General features: G+C 47.6%; 1 protein-coding gene across 3 annotated transcripts in view; it reads right to left on the bottom strand.

The window, feature by feature from the left end:
* EYA2 (EYA transcriptional coactivator and phosphatase 2) overlaps window positions 1–23,824 on the bottom strand; it is a 264,061-nt gene that overhangs the window by 141,581 nt on the left and 98,656 nt on the right. For 2 of the 3 annotated variants that reach the window (XM_086702381.1, XM_086702383.1), the window contains exons 3-5: window positions 23,711–23,756; window positions 20,114–20,256; window positions 12,008–12,124 (exon numbers count right to left, since the gene is read on the bottom strand). In XM_086702381.1, coding sequence (XP_086558507.1) covers window positions 12,008–12,124; window positions 20,114–20,256; window positions 23,711–23,756 — 306 coding nt within the window. The remainder of the gene's footprint in view (window positions 1–12,007; window positions 12,125–20,113; window positions 20,257–23,710; window positions 23,757–23,824) is intronic. The other variant, XM_086702382.1, reaches the window with a different exon arrangement.

Genomic DNA, 23,824 nt, shown 5'->3' with positions numbered 1-23,824 from the left:
CTTTTGGCGATGGGGGTGACTAAATAAATCTTGTTCGGTGGTCAGAGGGAAAGACTGCCCATTTAAACTCCGTACGTCCTAAATCTGGAAGGCGTCAGCACAAGCAGGAAGTGGCAGGCCCGCCAAACCCCGTGAAGGTGACGAGAAGGTGACTGCCAGGGTGGAGGGGCCGCATGGCGCAAGAACGCTGACATGTATCGGGAAACCTCACCCACTTTGTCGTGTGCAGGAAAGTTGCTGATTCACACCAGGAAACCCGACCTCAGGCCAGGAACCCACGGATGCCAAGCCTGGCCCCTGTCTCAACTGACAGAGTGAGACCAGGCAGACTTGGAGACTGGCTGGGCCGGGACAGCCTATTGCCAAGAAGAAATGCGGAAATTACCCCACTTCGCCAGGAGGAGGCCACTGGGCTCCAAGGCAGCTGTGGCCGTGCCCATCACTTGAGTCCTCCGGGAAATGCCTCACTGATGAAACAGTCCAGAGGTGGGCATGGAAGGGGGTGAGATCTTCCTGGCTCCTCAAGTCACCACCTGGTTGGGGATTTTCTCTGAGCACCCGGGGTTCAGTTAAGAAACTATGGAAACAGATTGCAAGATGGAGTCATGAAGACCAGCCTTATACACGTTCGTCTGCTTCACAAAGTATTTTAAAGAGAGTGTTTAAATCGGTTTGCCCCAGGGGCGCCTGGGTGGCTGGGTGGGTTGAGTGTCCGCCTTCGGCTCAGGTCATGATCTCGCGGTCTGTGAGTTCGAGCCCCGTGATGGGCTCTGTGCTGACAGCTCAGAGCCTGGGGCCTGCTTTGGATTCTGCCTCCCTTTCTCTCTATCCCTCCCCCACTCACGCTCTGTTTTCTCTGTCTCTCAAAATAAATCAGTTTGCCCACAATGAAAAAGAAGGAGATTTCACAGTCAAATCCAGCTACAGGGATTACCCTGAAAATGGAAAGATTTAGCCTCCCCAGCGTCCCATTCTCATGTGGCAGCAACGGGCGAAAGCCGAGTAATACCTACACCCCTGCCCGTCGGGCACATAGTTTTCAGCTTGCCCTCGGCCTGACCGCTCACCACTCCCCGCAACATTACAACTCACTCACTTCTCTCTTTCATTGAGAAGAATCACCTCCCGGAGCAGGCTCAATCCACAGAAACGCAGAATCATTTGCAAAGAGTAACAACCTGCGTGTCTACGATTTGCGATGTAAGTGTTTTTCAGTTTGCCACTTGTTTTCTGTTTTGTTTTTGTTTTGACTTTACTTCTGGTGTTCTTTGCCACGCCCCCCCCCTCGCGCCCCCCCCCCCCCCCAACCAATCTGTAGTTAAACTTGCTGTCTTTTCCTTGATGGCTAGCTTCTAAGTCACAGTGAGAAAAGCCTTTTCTACTCCAGGGTTATACAAATTTTGCTTATTGTCATTCTAGTTCTTTTATGATTTGACTTCTGACATTTAAACTGCTGATCCAGTAAAGAAGATGTGGTATCTATCTATACACAATGGAGTATTACTCGGCAATCAAAAAGAAGGAAATCTTGCCATTTGCAACTACGTGGATGGAACTGGAGGGGATTATGCTAAGTGAAATTAGTCAGTCAGAGAAAGACAAAAGTCATATGACTTCACTCATATGAGGCCTTTAAGAGACAAAACAGATGAACATAAGGGAAGGGAAACAAACATAATATAAAAACAGGGAGGGGGACAAAGCAGAAGAGACTCATAAATATGGAGAACAATCTGAGGGTTACTGGAAGGGTTGTGGGAGGGGGGATGGTAAATGGGTAAGGGCATTAAGGAATCTACCCCTGAAATCATTGTTTCACTGTATGCTAACTAACTTGGATGTAAATGAAAGAAATAAGTTAAAAACAAAACAAAACAAAAAACTGTTGATACAGGAGAGGAGGTGGTGGGGGATGGGCTAGATGGGTGATGGGCATTAAGGAGGGCACTCGTGGGGGTGAGCACTGGGTGTCGTATGTAAGTGATGAATCACTAAATTCTACTCCTGAAACCGATTATTACGCTATATGTTAACTAACTAGAATTTCAATAAAGTTTTGAAGGAAACAAATAAACTGCTAATCCATTTGGATTTTTTTCGTGATATGCAGTAAAAGGAATGGATTTTCCCCCTCCAGATGGCTAACGAATTGTTCCAAAACCATTCACTGAATATTGCGTCTTTCCCCACTGACATGCCATCTGCCCCATGTACAAAATTCCTAGATACGCTTTGTCTCTTTCTGGATGGCACGCTCTCCTCTACTGGTCAATCAGTTTACACATACACCCCAAACAAGCTGTTTTGGTTACTAAGGTTTTATCATATGCTTAAATATTAGTATGCCTGGCGCCACAGCACTCTTCTCTTGTACGATGTCTCAAATCTAATCTCCTAGTTCACAGAAAAGTAACCACAAATCGGCTAAAGATTTGAAAAGAGGCTCAACCTCATAAGACACACAAATTAGTATTATGCCAAGAAACTGCTTTTCATGCATAAGATTGGAAAAAATGCCCAATAACTAGATGCCACTGGGTTGGCCAGATCTGCACTCTCACACACTGCTGGCGGGAGTTTAGATTGGTAGAATCCCTACGGAAGGTAGCTTGGAAAATCCACCAATTTTTAAAAATGGGACTTTCCCCTCAACCCCGAATTCTTCTTCTGCACAACCTACCCTTCAGATGTCCTTGCAGAAAAACGAAATGATACACATTTAGGATTATTCATAGCCATACTGGTGGTAATTGTAGACACCCAATGAGGAACTGATTAAATGATTTACAGGACATCATTCGAAAGAATGATAGGCACCTGTGAAGAAAAAGAGGAAGCCCTTTCTATACACGGACTTACAAAGGTCTTCAAATCTGTTGCTAATGAAGAAAGCAAAGTGCAGAAGACGGTGTATGTATGTTACCTATGAAAATAAGAGTAAATGCAAGTGTTACTGCCATAATGTGACAAAGCCTTCCTGAGAGGCTGTGTGTTGTGCAAAACTGTTCACTGAAATAATGGGGCTTATGGGAAAAAGTAGGGTTATGGCAGACTGCTCAAAAGCAACACAACTTTGTAACCAAAGCACTGACAAAAGCAAGAATAATAATAATCTCAATAAAAAAGAGTAATAGAGAAGTGCTACAATAAATAGAGGACTTAGCTTTAAAAAAGAGGTGCAATTATCTTGACAGAAGGGGGTATAAAGACACTGGAAGTGTTGAACTATGGAAACCAGGGCAAAATGCACCAAATATTGGGGAAATTGCAAAAGAAATTCTTCAAAAACAGAGCATGCGGCCAAACTAAAGTCAGACGAAGAACAAAGGGCACCAGGGACAGAACTGTGTTCCTAGAAGCTTGTTGTCTTTACCAGTGTTACGTATTTTGCATTCAGCTGCTGTTACCATATGTGCTGGGGAAAAGTGCAAACAAACCAATATGGCTGTACATGCACTTCTGGCCAAGACTGGGTCACGGGGACCAGATTTACCTTCCCATGTGAAATAGTTAAAAAACTAGATTCCCAAGACATCAGACATCAGACAATGAATGACAGCAACCTTTGAGAGAAAGGAAACGAAGAATGAGCCACATGATTGCCCCATTGTGGCCGGTTTCCAGGAAGGGGTGCCCAGACGGTGCCCAGTGGTCTCTCTAAGCTGAACAGATGAACTGCAAGTCCAGGGAAGCCTAATGGGTAGGATTCACAGAGCAGAGTTCCAGAAAACAGAGCTGCACTGCGAGAGTGCTCCAGAGATTTGTGGACATTTCCCCTAGGGTGTCCACCAAGGCTGGAGGAGAACCACTTGAAAAGATTAGAAGGAACAATACCCAGAGCTCATAACAGAGTTTCAAATAGTTCTTATTCCTGCCAGCCAGAGTGGAAAACCTCATAATTCATGGGGCATTGGGTAGAATACACAGAAAGGCTTCCTCAGTAGTGGGAAAATGTTGTTAGGTCAAGAGTGCCCTAGACCAAATGTTGCTCTGCTCTACCTAACAAAACTGAAAGCAAGACTAGAGAGGATCAGACTGTTTCCATGTAATTTAACTGCATCCCAGAACAGAGCTTAAGAATATTCATAGAAATATAAAAATGTCCAGCATCCAACAAGGTAAAATTCTCAATGTCGGGCATACAATCAGAACTTATGCACGCAAAGCATCAGGAAATATGACCTGTAATGAGGAGAAAAATCAGTGAAAAATAACCGAGAAATGACAGAGATGACAAAACTAATAGATAAGCATATTAAAATAGTTACTATAACTGTGTTCTGTCTGTTCAAGGAGCCACTAGAAAGACTGGGCATGTTAAATAGAGGCATGGAAGATTACAAAAAAATAGAGATCAAATATCTGAAGATGAAAAAAAATGCCCTGAGTGTAATTAACAGCAGATCAGATACTATACAAGAAAAGGTTAGTGAACTTGAAGACATAGTGGGGAGGAACTACTTGAAGAAGTAATGGCCGAAACTTTTCCAAATGTGATAAAAACTATAAACTCACAGATTAAGAAGCTCAATGAATCCAAAGTCCTAGAATCATGAAAAAAAACAGCACCAAGGCATCAAAAATGAAATTGCTTAAAACCAGTGATAAGGAGAAAATCTGAAAAGCAAACGAACCAATGCAACTTTAGGGTTCTCATTTGAAAACAGAGTTGACATCGTTTCCTTACTTATGAAACATGAATGAATGACTTCTTGTCATAGAAATATGAAGTAGAATGGACTGTGTTCATGTTTGCTCATACTTGCAAAAAACCCCAAATCTGGATGGGCTCACAAGAACCTAGTTTAAAAAAATTTTTTTTTTCAACGTTTATTTATTTTTGGGACAGAGAGAGACACAGAGCATGAACGGGGGAGGGGCAGAGAGAGAGAGAGACACAGAATTGGAAACAGGCTCCAGGCTCTGAGCCATCAGCCCAGAGCCCGACGCGGGGCTCGAACTCACGGACCGCGAGATCGTGACCTGGCTGAAGTCGGACGCTTAACCGACTGCGCCACCCAGGCGCCCCACAAGAACCTAGTTTAAATGGTTAACCGCTGAGGCTTTGGCAACTGAGTGGATGTGGGACAAGGGTAGAAGAGAGATTTCTATAGATGTTTAAACTAGGTAAATACATAAACTGCTCAAAAAATAATATAAAGGAAGAGTAAGTTTAAATGTAACTTTTTTTATCACAAAAGAAAGGGAGGGGAATAGGAATGATGGCTAATGTGCATGGGGCTCCATTCTGGGGTTATCATATAATGATTTACAAGAAATGTGTATTTGACCATTCAGATGACCAAAATAGAATTCTCAGATAATACTGATCTTCAGCCACAGTTCCTGACAACACATTCAGATCCATTAATGTGAAATGGGTGTCTTGTTATTAATCGAGGCGACTTTTGGACCCACCCAAGGGTGAGAGCTGGCCGCCAGGAGGACCAACCACGTGATTAAAGAGTTGGAACTTTCAGTCCCACCCTGACCTCCAGGGAGCGACAGAGGGGGCTGGAAGTTGAATCAGCCAAGGGCCAATGACTTAGTCAATCATTACTGTATATGAAGCCTCCATAAAAACCCAAGACAGCAGCTTTTTGACCTTGTCAGAGAGCTCCTATGCCTGGGGAACTAGAATCCTCTTATGTGCCATTGAGCCAGGCCCCAAGCTTCATGAGGACCGAAGCTCCTTTGTTCAGAAATTTGCCCTTTGTATCTTTTCATCTGGCTTTTGATTCATATCCTTTGATAAGCTGGTAAATGTAAGTAAGTGTCTCCCTGAGTTCTGTGAGCCTCTCTAGCAAAGTAATCAAACCCAAGGAGGGGTCACTGGAAGTTCCAGTCTGTAGCCGGTCAGTCAGAAGGACAGGTAACAGTCTGGGCTCGTGACTGGCATCTGAAGGGAGGGTGGGGCAGTCTTGTAGGACCGAACCCTTGACCTGTGGAATCTGATGCTGTCTCCAGGTAGACAGTGTCAGAATTGACTTGAATTCTTGGATGCCATGCTGGTGTCCAAGAATCGCTTGGTGTTGTTGGGCGGGGGGACTCCCCTGTTGGAATTGGGTCCAGGAACCCTAAAAAAGGTGTAACGAGGGGTGCCTGAGTGGCTCAGTTGGCTAAGCGTCCAACTTTGGCTCAGGTCATGGTCTCACAATTCGTGAGTTCGAGCCCTGCATCAGGTTCTGTGCTGACATCTCAGAGCCTGGAGCCTGCTTCAGATTCCGTGTCTCCCTCTCTCTCTCTGCCCCTCCCCTGCTCACTCGCTCTCTCTCAAAAATAAATAAACATTAAAAAAAAGGTGTAATGAAAATGTGGAATCAAGAGAGTGGGGAGGGTTGCCCAACTTTGTGAATATAGTAAAAGCACTGCATTGTATACTTTAAAAGGGTGAACTTTATGGTATGTGAATTGTATCTCAGCAAAAACAAAATACAGAAAAGAAGAACACATTCATGTTCATCATTTTTTTTTTTTTAAATTGGAGAATCACACAATTTTACCAGAAAGGGTTCTAAGGCCCATCACGCCCAGGACTTCCCGCTGAGAACAGAGCAGTCTTTTGTGAGAAGGTCCCTATCCAGATCTACCCAGAAAGACTGGCTACTGAATTCCACTCCTGAAGAGCCACAAGGTGCATCAGGCTGCAAAGGGTCTGAGAAGTCCTGCGGCAAAGACATCTACTTAATTTTGTGCTGCACACTATTTACCAAATGTATTTGATGCAGCTGACCATGAACTTTTCCAACCTCTCTCTCTTTTCAGTGAGCATCTGTGAGCACCAGAGCTGTGAGGTACAGATCTTGAGAGTTCAATGGCTTGTCCAAAGTCACACAGCTTTCTGGTGCCAGGAACTGCTAGGTTTCACAAGTCCAACACAAACCGGTCCCTGAAGTCTCTGGCTGAGATCACTGGCTTCCAGACCCTTCTGCTAGGCTTTTAATTCTCCCCCTCATCCCCGAATCACATGCTTCCACGTTCCTGAATGGCTCATGTTGGGTTCTGAGCTTCAGTATTAACATTCCCTGGTCTTTGGTGAATACAGAAGGAATACAGAAAGAACTGAAGAGATCTATTTTCAAGTCCCCGTATAAGGCAGATTTTTAGCAGAAGGGGAGTTTATGCTGATGTGGAAGACTCAACAGTCTCAAATTAGTATTCCTCTTTTCTTCTACCAGGACTCCTTAATAAAACTGAGAATTCAGGAAACACAGGTGAACTTGGGAAGAACACAGACCGTCAGACCTGAAGTTAAGATAGCAATTCCGTTGTCTCTGGAACCCGCGCAGTTGAAATTCCCTGTATAACTTTTGAACTTAATTACCGCAGAATATACTTATCATGATGGACAAAAATAAAATAAAACGATAAAAAGAGAACTTCACTGCTCATAGTCTATGCTGCCTCACCAATAACAGTCCATTAACACGTACTTTGTGTGTCCTATATATTACCTACTGTGTTCTCACAATAAAGTAAGCTAAGAAAAGAAAATGTTGTTAAGAAAATCATATGGAACAGGTAATACATTCACAGGACTCTGCTGGATTTATTGAAAAAAAATTTGCACGTAAGCGGACCCACCCGCGCAGTTCAAATCCCTACTGTTCAAGGGGTCAACGGTAACAACAGCTAACATTGGTAGAGGACTTAGTTTGTGCCAGGCGCTGCTCTAAATACTTCACACACACACACACACACACACACACACACACACACACACACACACACAGTTTAGCTCATTTAATTATCATAGTACGCCATGCATCAGTATTATCACTACCCAATGTTAGAGGGGAAGAACGCTGGCTCAGTGCCACATGCTGGAACACTGCAAAGTTCACTTCGCCTGACTTCAGGGTTACCGATGTTAACACCTATGTTACAAAACAAACAGCAGGAATGAGAAAAAGAGCACCCAGCCTTTACGGACCTCATCTGACGTGCCCAGGAATCATTCCATTTCGTCCCCCCGAGAGCCCCTTGAGGTCCTCTCCCTTGCTAGGATGCCAGTTCCCAGGTGAGGAAACCGAGGCATAGGAAGTCAAGTGTCTCACTCAAATCGTGGGCTGTGTGGTCTGGGGCTCTCAGTCCCTCCACGGCACCAGCAAGTTCTTATAATACACGCTCAAGATGTTTTCTTTTTAATCTTTGCAGCTGTTTCTGTGAGTAGCAGTGTTTCAGCAGGAGAAGCAAAAAGAAACACAACAACAAAAATCAAAGCCATGAGAAACACATTTCAGTTATAAAAACTCTTGGGTAAACTTAAAAAAAAGAAAATAAACAACAAGCGAAGGCTGACGAGTGCTGTGAACTTTTCTCTCTTATGTTTATTATACATTTGGTGGAGGGGCAGTGTTATCCAAACAGATACAGATCTCAGACCAGAGCCTTGAGGGGTGATGACCCCGCTGAGGTTTCTGGAAGTTTATGAGAGTAGGTAGAGGACCCAGAGGGAGGCATCTGGCTTATCTAATGCTTGCTCTGTGACCCTACACAAGCCATTCTGTGGCAGTGCATCAGTTTACTCATCTGCAAAGTGATGGGGTGGTTGGTCCCTGCTTGGGTTCTTTCTGCTTTGACGAAATTGTGATTTTAATTCCTAGAGAGGAAAAAGACTCATCCCAGATTCTCCACACGGACCAATTTCACTCCGAGTGTTTTCAGACCCTTTCTTCATTCCCTTCCTCATCTGAAAAGCTAAGCTGAACTGACGTCTCCCATTCTGAAACGCACACGGAGTAGTTTCAGAGTTTATTTCTCCTCTGGAACAACTTGAAAAAAAAAAAGTTAATAGGAAGCACATGGGCATGGTGTGTGAGCGTTCTGTGTGTTTGTGTTTGAAAAAAATACTTACGGAGGAATATGTCAGGCTTGCAGAATGCCTGGGCTGTTTCAAGAGCAGTTTATGGCCATTAGCATGAGACTGAAGGCAGTTAATTGGGACAAAGTCCAGCTGCTGTCGCAGCCCTTCTGGCATCTGGGCCTCAAGGACGGTAAGAAAATAACCTGGATTATTCCCATGGTTGGGTGGGAACAGAGCAGATGTTTTTCGACTTGTGAAGGGCTGGTGGGGATTGAGGTGGCGAGGCAGGGTTTAGGCAAGTGCTCATCCATGGAGAATTGCCTTCTAGAGGGTTCTACAAGAGTGGGGAGGGCAGGATGGTATGGGGGTTGCATGCCTGGGCTCTGCAGTGAAACGGCCTGGCTTCAGATCCCACCGCCATAGCCATGTGACCTTGGGCAAGTTACTTTACCAATGTGTGCCTCAGCTTCTCCATCTGTAAGATGGGGATGATAGACCGTAGGTCACAGGGCTATTGGGAGGATTACGGGGAATGGCGTATGGTATACACATAGCTTAGGATGCTATTTGGAATCCTGAAAGAGTCCAGGAAATGGCACTTGGAGGAAACAGCACAGGCTCCGGAATTCTAGAAATCCGAGTCTGAATGCCAGCTCTGAATACTTATTGGCTGTGTGATATTGAGTAAATCACTTCCCCTCTCTGGGCCTTGCTTTCACCATGTGTAAAGCAGGCATGATAATGCCCTCCTCATGGGGCTGCCATAAGGACCAGAGAAGAAATGACATATTCTATATGTCCTGGCTTGGGGCGGGGGTGGGTCCCCTCTTTGCATTCCAATCTCATCCCCTTTACTCACTGCCCCCAGACTCATGCTTCTCCTTTGGGAGAACCTCCAGCTGCTCATGTGGCTTGCACCTTTCCATTACTCGGGTCTCCCTAACCATCTGGGTTATGTCAACCGCTATGCCCCTCATCACTGCCCATCACACTGCCCTGTCTCTGTCCTTCACAAGCTCTGTCAAAGTCTGTTAATAATCCGTTTATTTGTTAATCGATTCTTTGCTTTCTCTCTGAGGGACTGTCACTGTTGCTGGCCATGTCTCCAGTGCCTAAAAGGGTGCCAGGCATAGAACTCATACTCAATAATACACAGTGAAAGAATGATGGATGGAGAGCCACTCCTAACGTCACTGAATCCACTTATTTTCTGCGGGGGTGGGGAAGGATGTCAGAATGGGGGAGGGTGGACTGTGTTTGCGGTTCAACCTTCATGGCCTTAGAAGTCCTGAGGCAGTAGGTCTCATCTCTACTCGCAGAGCTAGTAAACACTGGCTTGAGAGTGACCCAAATGCAAGTTCAAGTTCAGTGTCTTCAGAAGCCTTTATTATCAGGACAGTTGCCATAATTTCACTTCCCACTTGAAGATGGGTCCCAGGAGCTTGCACCCTTCAGTGAGACCCAGAAGGCTACCGTGGGGGGGCCAGAGGCGAAAGCAGAAGCAGAGAACAGCAAGGGTTTGGGGGTCAGCCTGGGGGATGGGATTCTGCCAGACCCCTAAGAGATTCAACACCTTCTGTTTCCTGCACTTGCAGTAAAATCTAAACTCCTTGCCTTGATGTTGGGCAAACCGATCATTCCCTCCGTGTGGGAATAATACCAGCACCAACACTTTGCCATGAAGGTTGTATAAGACGATCCAAACAACATCGTGTGGCACGTGGCAAGTGTTTGGTGTTGGCTGATGGTGTCACCAACAAGCTCTGATACAGACCTTTACATGGGAGCTTTTCCAAGGGCTGGGCATTGATGTGCATCAGCCCCTTTCTCCACCCCCAACCCCCACCCCCCCCAAGATCATTTGCTGTCCCTTCGCCAGGTTTTTCTCTGAAAGGCTGCCCTTGATATGCATTTTTATTGTTTCTTTAATAAGACATTTACAAGACAAAGTGACAACACTTGCGAATAGTTCAGCCAGGTCACGATCTCGCGGTCCGTGAGTTCGAGCCCCGCGTCGGGCTCTGGGCTGATGGCTCAGAGCCTGGAGCCTGTTTCCGATTCTGTGTCTCCCTCTCTCTCTGCCCCTCCCCCGTTCATGCTCTGTCTCTCTCTGTCCCAAAAATAAATAAACGTTGAAAAAAAAATTAAAAAAAAAAAAAGAAAAGTATAATCTCTCATTAGCCCACAGACTTCCCATTACTCCTTTACTCTTGCATATTATTTTTCAAATCCTTGACGGTCGTTTTTACCAGATTTCATGAAGGAAAAAAATACCAGGATGCGGATCCCCCACATGACTGCCACTAGCCCCTCTACTCCATGCTTCAGCCCCAATATGCTCCCAAGGGACTCTAAGAAGAGAAGGGCCCTAGGAAGGTCAAAGAGTGGGCACAGAAGAATCCAGGAATCCAGTTACTTAGGGTATGTGGGGTGAAGTTACACACTGGAGTCTTCTGCCCTTTCTAAGGCCAACGTAGGGTGATGCAGAGCCCCTGAACCTCCTGCCTGGAATACCAGCTTCTTTACTAGCCCACCTGGCATGTCTGAGTCTACAACGGACTTGCCTGTCCCGTCACACTTACCGAAGCCAACTCCTACCCACAGCCCTCAGGAACTTACAGAATTTGGCTCTGTTCTCTCTCCAACACTCTCTCCTCCCACACCCTTTGAATCCTGCTCCAGCCTTGCTGGCCTCTGTTCTGTGCCTCAAACACATCAAGACATTGCCCTGCATACCGCTTTCGCACTGGCTGTTCCCGCGACCTGAAATGCTCTTCCTCCAGGCCTGTACATGGCTGAGGCCTCCTACCTCTTTGTGTCTCTGTCCCACGTCATCTCTTCAGAGTCTGCCCTGATGACTCTGTCTACAGTTGTATATCTCACCATTCCTGACCCTTAAATTGCTCATCACTCTCTACCCAAACTCCATGTCTATTTGCTTCACGGCACTCAACTTCTTCCAAAATTAGCTGGTTTATCTGTTGCCTTGTTTACTGTCAGTCTCTCCCTCCTGCCATGCAATTGCCATAAGGGCAGATCTCATATCTGTTCTCTTCTGTCCACCGCTCTAACTCCTGGAGATAGATTCTGGCACATAGTAGGCGCTCAATAAATCTGGCAAGCAAACGAATGAATGACTGGACACCTAAGTCAGGCAGTGCCTTGGAGGTGGACAGGAAGGGGCCGCAGCGCCACACTGACCGTGCATCTGGTAGGTGTACGGGCTCTGTCCAGTGGGTGGGGTGCTGAAGCTGGAGCCGTAGCTGAGGAATCCACTCTGGCTGGGGGAATGGTTCAAGCTGTCTTCTGTCTTGATACCTTGGAAGGAGGAAAAAGAGGCACCGGGGACACATGATTAGGACGCTTCCTTGTCACCTGCAGAAGAGCGTCTGAACCAAGAGAGCACACAATTTTATCAGTTTCCAAATCAGGAGCTGCAAACCGGTGGCCTGTGAGGCACAGTTAGCCCATAAACGTATTTTGCTTGGCCTGCATATTTTTAGGGAAAATCTGAAATTAGTTGCTTTTGTTGAAAAACCAGCAGATTTCACCAAATAATCTGGACTTATGGCTTCATCTGAACAGCGAGATGGTCTAGCAACACCATGCCTGCATTCCCATGTGATGACACAGCCTATCCCCATAGGTTCCCTGGGGTCACTATAGATACTGCACTGTCTCTGAAACACAAATGTCTGCTTTAAGTGCTGTCTTTTCATTGCAGTTGTACTCTTTTTTTTTTCACATGCTAGGACCCTATCAAAAGTAGGAAAGGGAAAGGCAGGTCAAGAGGGACCCATATTGGGGCGCCTGGGTGGCTCAGTTGGTTAAGCATCTGACTTCGGCTCAGGTCATGATCTCGCAGTTGGTGGGTTCGAGCCCCGCATTGGGCTCTGTGCAACAGCTCGGAGCCTGGAGCCTGCTTCGGATTCTGTGTCTCCCTCTCTCTCTGCCCCTCCCCTGCTCATGCTCTGTCTCTCTCTGTCTCAAAAATAAATAAAAACATTAAAAAACTTAAAAAAAAAAAAGAGGGACCCATATTTTGTATATGCCTCATGCTTCCTGCCTGGCTCTGAGGGTAGTGAGTTTTCAACTCCTACTCTACAGAGTAGGGCCGTGTGTGGTTAATGTCCATCAAGATTTGGGGGTGAGTGTTAAATGAACCATCCTTCCTCTGTAAAGATGCCCATGCCACTTAACCCTAAGACACACTCTCCACTCTTCTTGTGGGAGGAACCTGCTTCTCCAAAGGCCACAGTTACAAATGTGTCGTTTGCTTCAGCCACAGTCTGACATGCTTCCCCAGAGCACAGGCACCGATTCCATGAGCAGCTGGCTGGAGAAAGGACTGTACGGAGGCAAGAGGCTTGATCCACCATCAGGAGCCCACAGGTTGTATTTTTATTGAAAATGTAATAAACTCTGCTTATCTCTGTCTACCTAACAGGTGTGAAACAGTATCTCCACGCTGTTTATGTTTACATCTCTTTACTTTTTTAAGCTTATTTATTTATTTTTGAGACAGAGCGAGCGAGAGAGTGAGCATAAGCAGGGGACAGGGCAGACAGGGAAAGAGAGAATCCCAAGAGACGGAATCTGTGCTGTCTGTGCATAGCCCAACGCGGGGCTCGATCTCATGAACTGTGAGATCATGACCTCAGCTGAAACCAAGAGTTGGACCCTTAACTGACTGAGCCACCCTGGGGTCCCTTTTTATATCTCTTTAAAGGATACTTCTAGTTCTGGCTCCAGTTTTGTAACAGCAGTTCCTTCTTTTTCACCCATTCAGTCTCGCGAATGAAGACGATGCTTCCAAAACATGGAGGAGCAAAGGAAAAGAGAAGCGTCCCTGCTTTCTACCCCCAGGAAGCCCTCCCCAGCACAGAGGATGGTCCACGGTTCTGAGCAACACACAAGGTATCAAAGGGTTCTGTAAGACAGACATGGGGAGTCTATTATATGCTCAGAGTATTGAGTTCTTTCTCCTGGTTCCTGAATTCCCAATGTCACCCACCATCAGATGCCAACACGTTCAGTTCCTGTTGGGGAAGACTTCTGCTTCTTTAAGAGACTGAGATATTCTAGGGTAGACTGAAAAACATGACCAGGTTCTCTTGTCAAGAGGCAGAGTCCATTTTCGTACTTCTAGAGTCTCCACTGGCCTTGTAACTTGTTTTGACTGATAGAAGTGGCTGAGTGATGGGAGTTCTGGAGACTAGCTGTCAAGTGCCTTTGAAGCTCCTACCTCCGCCCTCCTCTTTTTTTTTTTAAAGTCCATTTATTTTGAGAGAGAGAGAGAGAGCACGAGTGGAGGAGAGGCAGAGAAAGAGAGAAAGAGAGAGAGAGAGAGAGAGAGAGGGAGAGAGAGGGAGAGAGAATCCCAAGCAGGTTCCGTGCAGTCAGCATGAGCCCAATGTGGGGCTTGATCTCACAAACCCTGAGATCATGACCTGAGCCTAAATCAAGAGAGGGATGCTTAACTGATTGAGCCACTCATGCGCCCCAACTCTGCCCTCCTGGAAACCTGACACCAGCACGCTGTGAGCAAGCACAGGATTAAAGGGCAGGTGGAGGGAGCCATGCCAGCCGACCTGCCAGCCAAGTGCAGCTTCACGAGAGACCCCAGGGAGACCAGGAGAGAGTCTACCCAGCCAATCCACAGAAGCACCAGAAATAGTTTACCAGTGTTGTTTTAAGTGATTAAGTTTGGGGTATAAGAGATAAATGACGGACCCCTGGGTGGCTCAGTTGGTGAAATGTCTGACTCGATTTTGGCTCAGGTCATGATCTCGTGGTTGTGAGATCGAGCCCTGCGTCAGGCTCCGTGCTGGGTGTGGAGCCTGCTAAGATTCTCTCTCAATCTCTGTCTCCCTCTCTCTCTCTCCCTCCCCCTCCCCTCTGCCCCTCCCCCCTCAAAAAATAAAAAAACAGATACATGAGTTGTGGCACAATCAAATAATGGAATATGGAATATTACACAGAGTGAAAATGAACGAACTATAGCCACAGGCACAAACAGGGATAAATTTCATAACACATAAGGGTGGGTAGAAAAAGCAAGTGTCAAAAGAATAGAGACTGAAAGAAACAACATATACAAAGTTGTAAAACATGCAAAACAATACTCTACATAGGCCCATGGGCCAAATGGGACTTGATGCCTGTTTTTTGCAAATGAAGTTTTATCGGAACACAGACACATCCATTCGTTTATGGAGGATGGCTTCTTCTGCATTATAATGGAAGAGCTGCGTGACTGCGATAGACTGTAGGGCGTGCAAAGCTGAAAATATTTACTATCAGGCTCTTCACAGAAAAACTTTGCTGACCCCTAGTCTACATAAAGAAATGCAGAGGGATGACAAACATCAACTCCAGGCATGTGGGTGTCTCTGAGAAGAAAGGGAGATGACCTTTTATGCTTTTTATTTCTTACGTTGGATTCCAGCTCGTGGTATTTGTAGTGTTCGTCTTCATGCTTTTACCGATGTCTTAAATGTTGCGTAACAAATCGAGGAAAAACATATTCAATACCGCTCACCTTCTTCCCTCTAGCTTGCTCAAATGTGTCACTTCCTTGAAGCTATTTGCACAAAAGTAAATAATGCTGTTTGCCAAGGAGCACTGAGAAAGCTTCCTAACAAGATTCAACAAGGTTTGTCCAGACAATGAGCAAACACTGCTTGCTCAGGCACAGGCACAGGTGAAGGAAAATGGCTTTTCATCCTACCTGTCATTGTTCAGTGACATGAACATTCCAGGTGTGTGCGGCAGCCTGGCAAGACCCTGCTGTCTTGATTGAGTATGTCCCTTGGGCCAGCCCTGTGAGCTGATCCCTTCGCAGAGATCAGGGGTTGGCCAATCACGGCCTGTGGACCAAGTCTGGCCTACTTCCTGTCTGTGTAAATAAAGCTTTATTGGAACACAGAGACACCTGTTAGTTTCCGTATCGTCCGGCTGCCTTCACACTACGGTGGCGGGGCTGAATGGCTGCGACAGGGACTCTAGGGTCTGCAGAGCCAGAAGGACCATCTGGACCTTTGCAGACAACGGTGGCCAACCTCTGACACAGACAGCCTCGTCTATCTTCACAGAAATGGCGAGGAGACGAGTAGCACCCCCGCTGCACGAAGGAGGAAACTGAAGGGGCTTGTCCAGTGTGTCAGGACCAGCATGTGGCGGGGGGGGGGGGGGGGGGGAGGGGTGAGCCCAGGACATATGCTTGTACTACTTGTCACGTTGTGTCTGGACACAGGGCCGCTTTTCTCTTTTATGCTGAAAAATAATACGGCTTCGGTTTCCCTGGCTGTCAGCCAGGTGGGGTAGCTTACGCGGGATTATATCACAAGCCTTCTAGCACAGGAGGGACAGAGGGTTGGAAACAATACCCACACCTGTGGGCCGAGGACTGTCACAGGCACTAGAGCTCAGTGATGAAGAGACTGGACTCCAGGGCCAGGCTACTTTGGGTCTAATGCCACCGACCAGCTGGGGGACCCTGAGCTGGTTCTTTACCCCCAAGGACACAGAACATTGAGGACTGAGGCGACGGCAGCTCAGCGACGGTGACTATTCCCAACGCCTGGCCTGTTGCCCCAACAGGACCCCCCACTCCTACCCCTAGAAGCACCCCCCGTCTATTCAGTCGATGCACTGCCCTGCCCCGGGCCACCACCGTCACCCCGCACTCCTCCTCAGTCTCTGACCAGCCTGTCTGCTGCCTTCTTCCTTCCCTCCAATCCAAGCTCCCCACGGCGGCCGACGCGATCTTGGAAAAAAACCCAGACTGTAGCGTTTAGCCCTCTGCTTATAAACCTGCCAACGAGTTCCCGTTTCGCTCGGAATAAAACCCCAAATCCTTCCCAGGCCTCGCGGGCTCTGCCCGCCTCACCCACCTCATCCCTCACTGTGCTGTGGCTATTGGGCTCCTGGGACTCTCCAAATTCCTCCCATCTCGGGGCCTTCTGACTTCCGACGGGCGGCCCCCCTGCCTGGAGGCTGCCTTAGTTCTTAGGATGCTGAACCAGCTCTTTGTCTAAAAGGCCTCCCCGAAGCTGGAGCCTAGATGAAGCCTTCCTCCCGTTCTCCCTCACGACCAAGTCGACTTCTCTTCCTCGTATCACAGAGCATCGTTCGAAACACGCGAAGATTTGTAAATCTTAAAATGTTTTTCTCCCTTTAGGCCAGGAGGTGCAAACTCAAACGTCTTTGGGGGACAGGCAGATAATTCAAGAGAGCCATGTGGGCTGGGTGGGGAGCATGACAAATTTAGGCTAATGGGCACAGCCTGACTCAGAGTCACCTATTCCTGACACAAAAAAGAATGTGGGCTCAGTGCTGCCGGATCATCTCTCTCTCTCTCTCTCTTTTGAAAGACATTAGAAATATAATTTTTTTTTTAATTTTAGAGAACAAGTGTGAGGGGGGCACAGGGGTAGAGGTGGAGAGAATCTTTAAATTAAAAAAACTGTTTTAAAGTTTATTCTTGAAAGAGAGAGAGAGAGAGAGAGAGAGAGAGACAAAGCACGAGCAGGGGAGGGGCAGAAAGAGAGGGAGACACAGAGTTCGAAGCAGGCTTCAGGCTCTAAGCTGTCGGCACACAGCCCGATGTGGATCTCGAACTCCCAAGCCGTGAGATCATGACCTGAGCCGAAGTCAGATGCTTAACCGACTGAGCCACCCAGGCACCCCAGAAATATAAATTTTTACACTAGCATTTCGCATTTTAAAATTGGCAATTAATTTATTTTTTGTAAGTGTTTATTTTTTTAATGTTTATTTACTTTTGAGGGAGAGAGAGCATGCACGCATGTGCGTGGGAGAATGTGCATGTGCGTGGGGGACGGGTAGAGAGAGAGAGAGGGAGAGAGAACCCCAAGCAAGGTACATTTGGCACAGATCCAGACATGGGGCTCAATCTCACGAGCATGAGATCATGACCTGAGCTGAAATCAAGTTAGACACTTCACCAACTGAGCCACCTAGGTGCTCCTAAAATTAGCGATTAATTTTTTAAATGTTAAGCATGTTTTATAGGTTAAAAGAGATACCCACATTACCCACTGGCCTTTACTTTTCAGCCTCTGTTGCAGACTGTAAGCTCCACAGAGGGCCCATTCTGCTTTGTTGGCCTCTGTGTGCCTAGCACACGACCCAACGCTGAGTGAATGAATTAATGAATGAATGAACACAAGAACAGAGCAGAGGTAGAGAGGGGGAAAAGGAAGGGAAAAAAAGGAAAGACTCAGTCTCTGCACTCGAGCCACATCATCGAGTTGGGAAGATGAGATGATACATTCATTTAACAGATGACGAAACCGAGGCCTGGGAAGGTCAGAGGCAGCTGGGCCCAGAAGCCAGGTCTCCTGACTACCTTTCCACTAGGCGTCTGTGGTTTCTACCTGTCCCTTCCTCCTCCGGGGACTACCCTGCCCTACATTCAGTTCGGTTCTCTTGGATGAGCTTGACCTGACTCGTGGTTCCATGGGTGGATATGTGGCCAAATGTGGCCATCCAGAGCATTCTATCTTCTCTGCCCCAGTGTCTCTGCCCCAGTGACTGGGAGTCCAGTCAGAGGAATCCCTGGGATGGTACAGGAAGTCCTGGATGAGAGAAGCTCTCTTTTGGGGGGAGGTACAGCTTGGAACTGCGAGGGCTGTCTTTGACACCACAGTGGGAAAGTCTCAGAATGAAGGTTAACCTTCCAAAGGAAAGCAGAGAGACTGATTCTTCATATCATCACTTGAGTACCTGGATTTAGCCCTGCCTGAAGCTCATACCCTAAGATTGTTCAGCTATGGTTTGCAGTCAACACCCTTATTTCCTTAAGCTAATTAGCACTGGATTTTTGTCATTTGCTACCAAAGAGATTTGGGTTGATACATCAGTTAAGATGGGAAGGACTAGCATGAATATAAGCCATAGGCGGTGTGATAGTTAATTTTATGTGTCACCCTCACTGGGCCACAAGTTGCCCAGACAGTTGGTTAGACATTATCTTGGGTATGTCTGTGTGAAAGTGTCTCTGAAGGAGACTAACATTTGAATCTGTGGACTGAATAAGCAGATTGCCCTCTCTAATGTGGGTGGGCCTCACCTAATCAAGTGAAGACCTGAATAGAACAAAAAGGCTAACTAAGTAAGAGGTGACTCCTTCTATCTGAGTGTTTGACCTGGCACGTCAGTCTTTTCCTGTCTTCAGACTGGAGCTGAAAAGTCGGCCCTTCTTGGGTCTTGGGCCCGCCTACTTTTAGACCAGAATTTATACCATTATCCCTCCTTTTCTCTGGCCTTTGGACTCAAATTGGAATGACACCATGGGCTCTCTTGGGTCTCCAGCTTGCCAACCTCAGATCTTGTAACTTCCCAGCCTCCATAACTGGGGGAGCCAGTTCCTATCATCTCTCTCTCTCTCTCTCTCTCTCTCATTCTGTCTCAAGATATAGATATAGATATAGATATAGATATAGATATAGATATAGATATAGATATAGATATAGATATAGATATGTCCCTCCCATTGGTTCTGCCTCTCTGGAGAACCCTGACCCGTACAGATGGGGGCAGGTGAGCGGTGGATGCTGGGCCAGGTTCACGGACTCTTTGGTTTGTAGCAATAAGGTTCTGACAGTCACGGTCTGTAGGTCTGTTGTGTTTGCCTTCCCGGCATCCGCTTACTTTCCTTCGCGAGAACCATCTCTCCCTCAGGTACAATCCGCACACTTCGGCCTCCTTATCTCTCTCATGTTCACCTTCTTGACTAGCTTGAAGCATTGTCACGTGACCCAATTTGGGCCAACGAGGGCTGCTAGGGATTCTGGTGGGGCCGCTGGGAAAGATGGGCTCTCCTTCCACTGGCTGTGCTGAGCTAACGGGATGCCGACCCGGAGGGACGGGCACCATTTTGGTGCCACGTGGGAAAAACCCGTGTGGGATTAAAGCCAACGCAGAGGAAAACATCCGAATCTGGAGCGAGCTGTGGTACACCTGACCTCCCCCGAGCACCCGGGTCCGGCCGTACTTGATGTTAGCTGTATCTCTAGATTTCCCCGTATGAGAGTCGTTACATTTCCATTTTTCCTAACCTGGCTGGGGTTAAGTTTCTTACTCTTGCAAGCAAAAGAGGCCTTGATAGAATCTGTCAAACTAGAACCGTATTTAAATGTGTCTGTCCTTTCCCTCTATTCCCATTCCAAAATGAGGCTGGCGGCATTTATCATTTTGCATTTAACGGAGGCAGCAGGACAGAAGAAAGACCACAACGTTGGGGACCCCAGGGGGAAAGCGAGGGCTTGGTCTGGTACTCACTGTAAGAAGGGATTCCATAGGCTTGTGCCGGAGGGGGGTAAGTGGTATAAGGGGCAGCTGGCTGGACCCCTGCACTGTACTGTGTCTGGCCGTAGGCTGCCATGGCCGTGGGAGGCTGGCTGTGCAGGACACGCGGACAAGATCTGCATGGAGAAAGAGAAGATTACATCTCCGAAGCCAGGCTACCATCCCATCCCCCTCATCTTGGTGTCACCGCTGCCATCTTCCTTTGGGTACTTAACTCCTTCCAGGGCAGAGACAACTTAGGTGTTCATCAAATCCCATTTCATTTTCCTCTTCCTGGGCACCAGGAAGGTTTTATTTCTTGCCTGCCTTGCAGTCAGAGTCGACCACGTGACTGGATTCTGCCCCGTAGAATATATGAGCCATGCCCAGGTCTGGCCAATAAAACCATCCCCTGCAACCCTCCTGGCCTGCCCTCTCTCCTCTGTTGGCAGCAAGTGTCAGGGTTGAGACATCAGAGCTACGGTACGGATAGCTCCTGGATCCTGAGTCAGCGTGTAGAGGAGAGATGCCCCGGAGAGTTTCACCGAATCTGCACGGAACTTTGAGTAAGAAACAAGCCTTTGTTGTGTGAAGTCACTGGGCCCACACCACTGACTACTGCAGCACAGCCTATCTGTCCTATCCTCTCTGTCCTAACTCAGACACCATCTTGGTTGATTGCAGCTGGGACAGGGCTGTCAATCAAGATGCGCTGCTCTTAGCCAAGGGGTGGACTCGTGACGGAATTCATCCAATCAGATCCTGTCCTGGGAATTTAAATCTTGGGCTGAATAGTTCATTCCAGCAGCTACACTCTGAAGAGCCTGACTTTTCGTTCCTTCCTACTGCTCGGATCCCAGAAGCTGTCCTTTTCTTGGTCTTTCTCAAGGCCTGATTATTCCACTCTCACTTACACAGGGAGCTGTTCCAGATTTTCCAGATAGGTCCTTTTGGGCTAACATCAGCTGCAGTCCATATTCCGTTACATGCAACCCAAGAACACAAATGGATTCTGCACTCCATGGTGAGTAACAGGTTCCATGAAGGCCTGGGATTTAAAGGGCCACTTACTAGGACATCTGTAATATAATGAATGAGTGCTTCCCAATCACTGTGCTCTTACCACAGGCTCGAAATGTGTCACACAGGCCCGATACGTGCATTATATCTCATCAGATGCTCACATCAACTCTCTGGGGTGGGGTGGGGGGGGTTCTTGTAACTCCCATTTTCAAGAAGAGGAAACCAAAGCCCCGAGACCTGAGGTCACAGCTAGAAAGTGGGGGATCTAGAATTTCAACTCGGGAATCTGACTCCAGGGTTCACAATTACAACCACAAAACTGCATCTCTTCTCACTTAGAGACTGAGATTGGCCCAGCCCTGCAGGCAGCGATAAGTCACATCAAGGGGGGGGGGGGTTATTCTAGCAGAAGGGGACAAGATGGTGGCCCAGGGGCCATGCGCAGTCCATGGATCCCTGAGTATAATTTCTTTGGCTCATGCAGTTATTTATTTTTTTAATCTGAATTCATTGCCAATAGTTTCAAACCAGGAGGCTTCTCTTTTCCCGTCTCCCCTCCTCCCCCCCCCCCAAAACACCTACAAAGCCTAGGTCTGCACTCCCGTGTGGCTTTACCAACCAATTTGAGTAGTGGCCACATCTTGAACCACCACACTCTGTCTATAACAGCCCCCACCGGGTCCACCTCCTTTAGCGATAAAAACAGCTAAAAATTCTTGTGCCCGTTATGTGCCAGGCACCATCCTAATTCCTTGATGTAGACTGGCTCATTTAAACCTCATACAACTACAACGACCCTGGAGGTAGTTACGATCCTTATCCCCATTTTACAGATAAGAAAACAGAGGCAGAGAGAGAACTAACATACTAGGATTGCACAGCTGATGCAGACTTTGAACCCGGTTCCAGAGGCTGCACCCTTAACCACTTCACTGGGCCAGTCTCTTTCTTCAGCTCACACATGGGGACACTAGGGCCTTCTGCACCCAACATCCTGTACCTACCTGCTCTAACCAGCCTGCTTTCCAGTAGATGTTAATGAGATCCCCAACTCTGGACTGGATTCCATTTTGGTTACATCATCTTATTTATTTAAAAAAATTTTTTTGAAATGTTACTAGAGAGAAAGAGAGAAAGAGAGAGAGAGAGAGAGAGAGAGAGAGAGAGAGAGAGAGAGCAAGCGAGAGGGGAAGGGGCAGAGAGACAGAGACAGAATCTGAAGCAGGCTCCAGGCTCTGAGCTGTGAGCTGTCAGCACAGGGCCCAACGCGGGGCTCGAACTCATGAACCGTGAGCTCATGACCTGAACCGAACTCGGATTCTTAACTGACTGAGCCACTCAGGTACCCCTGGTTACATCACGTTAGTGAAAATCTCTTCCTTTCCCGAATTCCTTCTATGTAAGAAGCCTCCCAGCAGGTGTGAGATGGGTACAAAGGTTTATGGAATTACAAAAAGATGTTCTCCTGCCTTCCTTTCGACTTCTACGCTGATAAAGGGTTGGGGAACTCGTTCCAAAGTGTGTGAGGAACTCACTGGACTTGGAGACGCCAGAACCAGTCCTGGAGGGCGTTTCAGCTGCCAACATTCTCGGTGTCTGTCGCGCCTGAGCATGAGTCCCGAGAGTCGGGACTCAGGGCCGAGCATAGAACCTTATCTGAACCTGCTCCCAAGTTGCACCTGTCCTTCGATCTAGAAGGTGGAAATTCCAGGCGATCAACTCTGGCTTCCCATCAGAACCCCTTTCTCCCTTGCGGATTAATCTGGGGCTACGGTGAAAACCTAGAGAAAGAGGAGTGGAACTCTCCAACTCCACGGCCTTAAAGAAGAGTTCAGGTGGATGGAACAGACCTCTGTTGCTACTAACAATCCCCAAAACGTCTGCAAGGAAAGGAAGGCTGAGAAAGTGTGTTCCTTCCAAACGGCTTCTCCAGTGTTGTCAAGGGAGGTGCGTGTCGGCATATGGAGGAGCTGACCCTCTAGGCCGAGGGCACCTTGACCACCGAGGGCTCTCCGGAAGCCGTGGCCATCAGGGAGCTCGCTCTGCCCTTCACACACCTCTGGTGCAATACTGATGCTGCCCGTCCACCTGAGGGGGTCTCTGCCCTACTGGCCTGTCTCCTCCACTCGCCGGGCAGAGGAGAGAAGGCAAGAGGCGGGCAGGGACAGCAGGAAAGGGAGGGAAGGCGGGGACAGAGTAGAGGAGGGAGAGTGAAAAGGAGGGAGAAGAAAGGAAGGAGGAAGGGGAGGGAAACGGAAGGAAGGACGGACAAAAAGAACAAAGAGAAGAAGAGAGGAAGTAAGAGCCAACACTCGACACTCGACTCCAGGCTTCGTTCTAAGGCCTTTTAACATGTTTTAACTCATTTCAAGGGGGCGGGCGTCGTGATGGTCTCCCCCTTTTCCAGATGGGGAGACCGAGGCCTGGGAGGTGGAGTCATGTGCTCCGGGTGGCTCAGCTGGTAAGTGCTGGTGCTGGGATTCCTCTCTGGGGATTCAGGCCCCAGAGCCTCAGCCCCGCAAGGAGGGGAAAGGTAGGGAGGCAGAGGAGGTGGGCAAGGGTGCTCACCTTGCGAAGAGCGGAGACACGCTCGGAGGGGCCGATGCGGTGACGCCTGGAGGGAAAAGAAAAATTGGAAAGGCTTTAGCTGTCGGAGTGATGATCCATTAAAGCTGTGACTTT

This window comes from Puma concolor, chromosome A3, assembly GCF_028749965.1.
Source record: "Puma concolor isolate L17-30 chromosome A3, mPumCon1.1.hap2, whole genome shotgun sequence".
Classification (NCBI taxonomy): domain Eukaryota; kingdom Metazoa; phylum Chordata; class Mammalia; order Carnivora; family Felidae; genus Puma; species Puma concolor.
The sequence above is the reverse complement of the archived record's forward strand: the minus strand, read 5'-3'. Positions and strand labels throughout refer to the sequence as shown.